Source organism: Zonotrichia albicollis, chromosome 17 (genome assembly GCF_047830755.1).
Source record: "Zonotrichia albicollis isolate bZonAlb1 chromosome 17, bZonAlb1.hap1, whole genome shotgun sequence".
In the NCBI taxonomy this organism is placed as follows: domain Eukaryota; kingdom Metazoa; phylum Chordata; class Aves; order Passeriformes; family Passerellidae; genus Zonotrichia; species Zonotrichia albicollis.
The window spans coordinates 2,600,418-2,608,981 of NC_133835.1; the positions used below are offsets into that span (position 1 = coordinate 2,600,418).

The 8,564-nt window shown below is 43.4% G+C and overlaps 1 protein-coding gene across 1 annotated transcript; it reads right to left on the reverse strand.

The window, feature by feature from the left end:
• Positions 1-1,341: 1,341 nt before the first annotated feature.
• On the reverse strand, positions 1,342-4,859 carry ASIP (agouti signaling protein). The gene is made up of 3 exons (XM_005494200.3): positions 4,679-4,859; positions 2,463-2,524; positions 1,342-1,518 (listed from the first exon to the last, which is right to left on the reverse strand). Exons 1-3 carry the CDS (start codon positions 4,857-4,859, stop codon positions 1,342-1,344), a joined length of 420 nt encoding a protein of 139 aa, XP_005494257.2.
• Positions 4,860-8,564: the final 3,705 nt, after the last annotated feature.

The following is an 8,564-nucleotide window of genomic DNA, read 5'->3' on the forward strand; positions in this document are numbered from 1 at the left end:
CCTGGGGTAACGAACAATAGCAGTTGGATAAAGGGAAAACACTAAAAACAAGGAAGTAGCACAGAAGAAAAATCAGTAAGGGAGCAGGGGAGAGACACTGTAATTACAGAGGAGGTAAAAACAAGAGCTGGAGTCTGGCAAGTAAAAAGTCTTCAGTGTCAGGGACATTTTCTGGGTCTGCTCCCTCCTTGCTGTCCTGGGAGTTGAACCAAGAAGGATTTTCCTTCTGTGCCCTCTTGGATACCTCAAATTTAAGACAAAGAACTTCAAGAACAAGAGAAATAAATTTTCTGTTGCCTTGAGCTTCAGCCATCTCTTTCTGAGCCTTTAAGTCTTGATACAGCATGTGATGTATTTTTTTCCCCTGGTTGCTACAGCACTTGGATGTTCCTGCCTGAATTCAGCCTTGGAGATGGTTCTGGGAGCTCCTGCAGCAAGAAAGGGCAAAGAATGGATTGTTTGGGATGGTTTGCTTCAAGATGTACATGTGGGACATACATTCATCTTTTGCTGATCTTTCCTTTCTTCCTCAAAGTCCCAGATATGTCTTCCTGCGTTTGGGCTCTGTACATGCAGTGTCCTTGGCAGCAGGAGAAGGAAGGCTGAAGAGTTTATTCCTACAGATATGTCTGCAGAAAAAACAATCTGATTTTTATATTCCTAGACACAGATACATTTAGGTTTTAAGGATATATGTATGTCATACCCCTGGGAGGTACTGCCTGGTGGCAGAATGACCGAAACCCCTGAAGGTGAATGCTTAGCTCAGAATGATTAAATTGTCCTTTTAACCTTGGGTCCATTTTTGCAGGTAGAATAATCTACATAAATTCTTGTCCTGGTTTTTGTTGAATATGTGGAAATGGAGTTAAACTCAAACCCTGCATTTTCAGCCTGTGGCTGTGCTGAATGCTGGTGCTGTCCCTGTGGGCAAAGCCAAGCTCTAGTCCCTCACTGGCCTAACCAGTCCTGTTTTAGTGGCCATTTGGGTGCCATGGGGGCAGGTTTTATGGTGCTGGTTAGACACTTCTGCAGACTGGCATTAATATGATCCTTCAAATTAAAGCTCAAACCCACAGGAATCCAGAATTCATCATAAAACACAGCTCTTTTGCTAAAAATGCCTAATCAGTGCCAATCTCCCTGTCTGCCTGCTCCCTGAAATGACATGCAGCTTGTGGTAACATTAGCCCCATTATAACGACTGCCTATTAAATTTTAAGAGGGGTAAATTCAACCTTCAGAACTCTCTATTTTCATTACTAGAGACATGGGGCAATTTGAAATATGCACTTGAGAAGCTAATGAAAGACAGAAGGCTTGCTGTGTTTCTGACTTGGCTTAACACTTGGGGTTTAACATCAGGCACTGGCAGATGGTCTGGAAGATTCTGCATTTGCAAAAAGCACAGTAGTGACAGCAGGAATTCAAGTGTGGCTTGCAGGTTTTGAAGGTTGGCACACAGTTAGCAGCAGGTGGGGGCCTTGGCTTTGGAGATATCTTGCGTTTAGCGTTTTTCTGGAAGACAAAAACACGAGAATTCATGGGCAGGTGAAATGAGGGTGGTGAACAGCAGGAGGTTCTGGGGGAATGAGCAGAACTGTGGCACTGGGAGCTGTGCTAGCAATGCAGACGTGTGGTGGGGCTGGGGAATGGGGAAGGGTGGCTTGAGAGCACCAACCTTCTGAGCAAAATGACAAACCTCATTTTGGCCATGACCGGGTGGAGCTTTGGAAAGGGTCTCTAGGAAGGAGAGTGGCAGCAGTGAAGAAAGGGGTGCCAATGTGTGCTCAGATGGTGAAGTTATCACTAAAACCAATTAAGATGTCATGTTTAGATCTCCCAGGTTATCAGATGAGTGAAAACTCCCTGTCAGTCTCGTTTGCTGAGCTGAGAGCAGAGCAGTGACTTGGCAATGCTCCCCCTCCTGAGCCCAGCAATCCTCCATCCATGGGAACCCCCCCTGCACACACAGTTCACCCTCTCATCCCCCAGGGGTGCAGCTTCTGTGCTGGGGATGTGGAAAAGTGGAAAATTTTGGGTTGCTCAGCACATGCCTGGGTCCTGGGAGGGACCTTTGGAGCCCAGTGGCTGCAGGCACCCTGTGCACTTCTGAAACTCACAGTTATGGAATTCTTTAGGTAGGAAGGGATTTGAAAGCCCATCTCATCCCACCCCTTGCCACAGGGATACCTTCTGCTATCCCAGGTGACTGCAAGCCCCATCCAACCTGGCCTTGGATGCTGAGAAGGATGGGGCAGCCACAGCTCCTAATTTTCTTTCCGCTGTTATTGTTTCACATCTATTTTTACAACATTTAGAGCTTTTAATTGTAATTAATATGTAAATTATTTAAATCAGGGAATGACAGTAAAAGCTTTTCAAATGAATGCACCAAGGGAAACTCCAGAAGTAACAAACTGTTCTAAATACCCAACAAAGTTTTTTGAACAACCACCTACCTTGGAAGATTTCTTGATCTCTGCCTCTTTCCTGCTGACTTTCTGGGATTTTCTAGTTAAATCTTCAATGAGAATAGCAGAGGAAAATGTGGAATCAGTTTTACAGAATGTTATTTGGATGAGATAATCCTATATTTGTGTGAGAGGAGGCGGATAGCCTGCATTGCCTCCTCACTGCTGCATGTTTTGCAGTGATGTTCATCTCAATTCAGCGTCCAAACTCTGTCACTGCTGCTTGTGCAAAGCAGAAGAGCAACTGATGTTTGTATTTTAGAAGAGATTTTTTACACATTGTTTGGTAGATGAAAGCAATGAATTACTTCAGAGAAATAAAATTAAAGGTCTCTGTAAAAAATATTGGAGTGTTCATGCACAGTAGTCACATAAACAAAAATAGGAAAAAATCTTTAGAATGCCATCATTTCTTCTGTTAGAATGTTGTGCTACATGCATAATTTTGGGAGGAATTAACAAGTGTACAATTAACTGCTTTCCACAAGCAAAAACTCTGATTTGGCATATACTCTGCATCTGTGATGCCACCTTCCATTCTGCAGCTCTATGTCCCTTCTCCCCCCACAACCTCATTTTACATGATGTTACTTGCAGAGGTGTTTCATTCACGTGCCTGTAACTTTTCCCCCTCTGTATTTGTCACCATATGTAGTTTTATGTATTTATAACTGTGTAAATCCCATTACTTGTTTTGGAGTTTGTTTTGGGCTCTAACACAGCAAGAGTGTTCAAGTGTGAGACACATCCCAGCTCACCGAGCTCTTGTGGTATTTTTGATACCTTTATTCTGGGTGTGTGAGTTTTGTAATAGAACTACCTGTATGCAATAGATGACTGAGCTAAAAAACATCCATATCCACACTGGAGAATGGTAGCTCCTTATCTATTCCAGGATCCTCTATCAATATGTTTTTGAATATTTTCTAATGGCTAGGATTTACTGAGTTGCAAAATGAAGACCAAATATTTTGAGCTGGTTTGGGGGGGTTTAATTTATTTTTCTTGTATTATTAAAAGTCAGGGTAATGCATTTCTAGGAAGCAGTGGGGAGAAATGTGTTACAGCTCAGCAAATCTGCCATGCCAAAAGTATGGGCTCAGTTCTCTGAGAAGATGGAATATCAGCTGAAGGGATTGTATTTTATAGCCCTGATTTCAATTGGGACATTAAAAAGTTACGGGAATTGTGAGAGTGGAGGCATCAAGGATCACAAGGACCCCGAAATGGTGCAGCCTGGGACGTTGCAGAACAGCACAAGCTCTGCTGAACTCTCAGTTAAACAACACTGAGTTAACTCAGGATTCAGAGGTTCAGATTGCTTTGGAAATGCATGTGTGGGACAACTGTTTCTCCTTAAAGATATATTGTCCTGAGCAAGAGCATTGAGAAAACACAGGAAACAAGGTAAGAACCAGAGTGCTTTAAACTAAAGCCCTAAAAAGGTGCAGAAAGGAGCTAAACAAGAGAAGGTTTATTTTTTTGTTAGCATTTTGACACAGTTATGAATGTTCTGTAGCTGACTATCTCCAAACACCTGTGAGTTTCTTGAGAGAAGAAGTTGGTGTAAATAACATGAAAAGAGTTAAGGCAGACATGAGGAAAGAATTTTGTAAAGAAAAGAGTGAAGCATCACCCTAAAGACGCTCTTCCCAAACAGGACAGGTGGTCACTTGCCAGAAACTGTACAGACAGATTTGGTCCTGTCTTGGACAGATAAATTACTGACCCCTGGCTCTCCCCTGCAGTGCTCTTTCCTTCCCCTGTTTAAAGGCCAGGTAAACTGAGGTCATATTAATACCTGTTAATACTGATGATTTTTCTACCACAAGAGCAGACCCCTAAAACCCTCACATTATGCTATTTTATTTTCTCACATGCACAAGGTTTTCTAAGCAAGGTTATTTCCCATATTAGCACAAGACCATTCTCTTCAGTATAAAAAGGCTTACAGTGTGATGGGAGCTGAAGTGAAACCTGTAAAACTGAAATAAATTGTATTTTTATTCCTCTGAACTGAGGTTTACCACATTGTCATTCTTGGGTGCTGCAGCCACCACAGTTCTGTGCCCTTTGAAAGCTGGGGCAAATAATTCAGAATAATCAATGATTCAAGCAAAGTTATCCAAATAATTCAGAACAATCAAAAGCAGTGTTTCCTGCAAACCTTGTTAATTTGGCCCTGAAGGGCAGGTTTTACTCACCTACTATGGAGATGGGTGGAAGATCTGAGAGGTCCATTTTGCTCCTCCTGGACACGTTGCACTCTGTCTTCTCCTCAATGACCAAGTGGGAATGAGCAGCCCTGAACAGGCTGTAGCAGAGCAGGAGGCTGAGGAAGAGGTTCTTTCTCGCCATCGTGGAGAGGAAAAATTCCATTGTCATGAAAACCAAAGCTGGTCAAAACCTGTAGAAGTGATGCAGGGATATGAATCTCTGCAATGGTTTTCTGTCACTTTGTGCAGCTTTGGCAACAAATCTCTGACAATTATTTTATTTCCAGAACTTTGCCTCTGGTCCTGGAATATCTAAAATTGTAGTTGCAAGAGTGGAACAATGCTGTCTCAAATACAACTCCCTGAGATATTATTTTTTCCTAATTCTTTTCTCAAAAGGTTTATTTCCCATAAGATGTGAAGGTCCTCCCAACTGAGTTTTATAATGGTTATTATATGGCCAAGGGCAGAAACTCAACCACACCATCAATTTTTTCCAGGAAATCTTGTCTACAAAAATGTGCTAGAAAGCATAAAAGAATAAGGACGATTTAAACCCTCCCCCCCACAAATTGTATTTCCTGTAAATTTTCTGGTCTTAAAAATAAATCATGAAGTAATATCTTATTTCACCTCCAACTGGCTGCTCTAATCCCGTATAAATCACAGCCATAACTCATGTGAGTTATAAAAGGCCAGTGCTGTAAAGTGTTTATGTGCCTTGGGGTTATACACTGAATAACTTCCAAGATGTGCAAAGTCTGGGGTTTGGGGATACTCCTAGAGGCACCTGAGCTGTGGAGCGTGGCCATTCACCTGAGGTGACAGTCCCTGCAGGGTTCACAGAGTGTGTCACCAGCCTGCACTCCCTTTCTTGTACTTTCTTGTATTTCAAAGCTGATTTTTATTTCCAAATGCATCAGTTTTCTGCAGTGTCAGGGTTCTGGGAGCCCTGTTCCCCCAGAGGCACAGCAAGTCTCCAGATTTATGTATGGCTTTGTGTCAGTGAAATGCTGCTGGATGCAGTTAAAAAGAGCGAGTAAAACCAAGTGTTTTGGGCCATTCATCTGGTTGTAATGACTTCATTACTGGGGAGTTTAAAAATTAAGAATTTCTGCCTTGGGAGGGCTTCAATCTGGTCACTGCTGCTGCACCAAGTCTGTTCTACACCTGCTTTTGTAGCCCCATCAACCCACTCCTCCCTGGGAGGTGGTCACTGTCATGCTTCTAACTCCAATGCTTGGGATCAGTCTTGGAACTGTCTGTTCTGCACACCACGTTCCTCTGCACACCATGTTCCTGTGGCACAGCAGTGCTGGGGACATTGAGGCTGCTTCCACTGGGGGCTGTGGCTGTGCATGAGGGCACTCACCTCTGCTCTGGGGAGAAGACAAGGCAGGAAGCCATGAGAATCCCCTTCAGCCCTTATCAAAAAGAGGGAGAACAACTTCTTATCCAGACAGAGAGTGATAGGACAAGGCTGAATGGTTTTAAACTAAGAGAGAGAGGTTTAGATTGGAGACAGAAGCTCTTTACTCAGAGGGTGCTGAGGCTCTGGCTCAGGGTGCCCAGAGAGGCTGTGGCTGCCCCTGAAGTGTCCAAGGCCAGCTTGGATGGGGCTTGGAGCAGCCTGGGATAGTGGAAGGTGTCCCTGTCCATGTTGGAACTGGATGGGCTTTAAGGTCTCTCCCAACCCAAATCATTCTGGCAGTCCGTAATTCACTCCTGGATCTGTCTGGGCTCCACTAGGATTTGCAGGGATGCACGTGCTGGATCCTTTGTGGTTTATACATCTGCATGAGCTGCAGCTGAAAGAGATGTATCTGAGCCTGGAGTTTTACAGGGGAGGATTAACCTCTGGGGAGGCAATGCTGCTGTGTCTGAAATGCTGCACAGCTGGGGTCATTCAAAGCAGATGTGAAAGTTCAGACTCTGCCTGGATCAGAGTCGTGGCTGTGGGTAAGTCTCCTTTGATTGAGTTGATTCAAATTGTATCATATCAGATGTGAAGAGCCTTTGATTTGATTTTCATTTAATTCTGAATCTGAGAGGAGAAAGTGCGTCTTGTTTAGAAGACTCTAAAAATTCCAGTAACAAAAAGGAACAAATCTTGTCATGAGAATTTTTTGTTGTCATGGTAAAATTGAATTTTCAGTTACTGCAATTTAGTAAAGGTGACACTTCTGGGTTAATTCTTTACCTACTTTAATCTTGCAAACTCTGGTACAGAAGCTCAACCCTCACCTGTGGCAGTTGCCCATTTATAATGGGCAAATTATAAATGTGACAAGCTGTGACAAGAAATGAGTTCTCCTCAAAAGTGCTGAATATACCAGGGTGTTTCCAAACAAACCAAATTTCCATGAAGAATTTTAATACGACAAATATTTGTTAGGTCAGGATCCTACTTTTTCTTATCTTCAGAAGAGTTGCCCTTTTATTTGCTCTTCCCCATCTCCTTTCACAAAAGATGTCCAAACCTCACTGAGATTTCTTGATGCTTCCTAAAAACTGCTCTAAGACATACCTATGTGTGTAAATAACCATTAGGTCATAACCATTCAGCTCACAACTGGAATTTCTTTTCATCTGACAGATTTTACCAGCCTGAGTATCCCCGGCGATGTTCATGTTTGAGGCAGATGTTTGCAATTCATGCAAGAACTAAATACTGACTTGTATGCCCAAAAGCTTGTCTATGTTTTCCAAATACACAGTTGGTCAAATATAATATATTGCCTAAAAATCTTTGTCTGCTATACATTTAAGTTTCGTGATTTTTCAGATCTAGGCTTAAAGGAAAGAAATTTTTTATGGTGAGGGTGATAAAACACTGGCGTAGGTTTTCCAGGAAGGTGGTCACGCCCCATCCCAGAAAACATTTAAGGTCAAGTTGGAGGGTCTTTGAGCAACCTGATTTAGATGAAGATGTCCCTGCTCATGGCAGGGGAGTTGGACTGAGTTGCTTTTAAAAGTCACTTCCAACCCAATCTATTCCACAATTCCACGACAGAGGGCTTGTCTGTGGCAGGTGGATGGAGACATTTGGGCTCTAATTCTTTCCCTGCTCTGAGCTGGAATGACAAGAGCAAGCTGTGAGCTGGAAGCTGGTTTGCTTTGCACACAGTGGTGTTCATGCAGCAGATTTTAGTTTTTTAAGCAACTTTTTAGCCTTGTTGCAGGATATGCTCTGTAAAGTACCTGTGGTGTTCAGGTCACTGTGTGCTGCCCACCTGGAATTTTGGCTGGCACAAAGCTGCCTGATGGACACCACATTGGCCTGCCCCCAGTGTACCATTTAAACAAGCTTCCACCCCAAAGTGTTGTTTCTGCTGTATTTCCTTGTCTTTATCTCAGCAGAATTGCCAACGGATGTGATTTTGTCTGAGCAAACAGTAAAATTTTACAGCTGACATCTGTTTACTTCAAACAGCAACACCTGAACCTTGGCTGGGGTGGAAATGCAAACCTGGCTTGGTTTGAGCTCTGGTGCACATGGGGGATTTCAATCACAGGCACTTGGGTGGCAGGGATTGTACAGCCCTGGGGTGAGTGTTTGAACCTGGAAACTGCACATATTTGGGGAATATGTGCATTTGTTCTGCAAAATTCTATCCACTGGCTGGAAAGGCAACGTTCCCTGGAGCAGAGGAGTCCGTGAGGGCTGAGCTCATGGAGGGATGAAGGAGGAGAAAAGTGGAATCAGAAATGGAGTAAAAAGGTGTTCATGGCCCCAAACCTGCCAGAACTCCAGCAGTGTTTGGACAACGCTCTCAGGCACAGGGTGGGACTGTTGGGGTGTCTGTGCAGGGCCCGAAGTTGGACTCGATGCTCCTTGTGAGTCCTTCCAACCTCAGGATATTCCATGATTCTA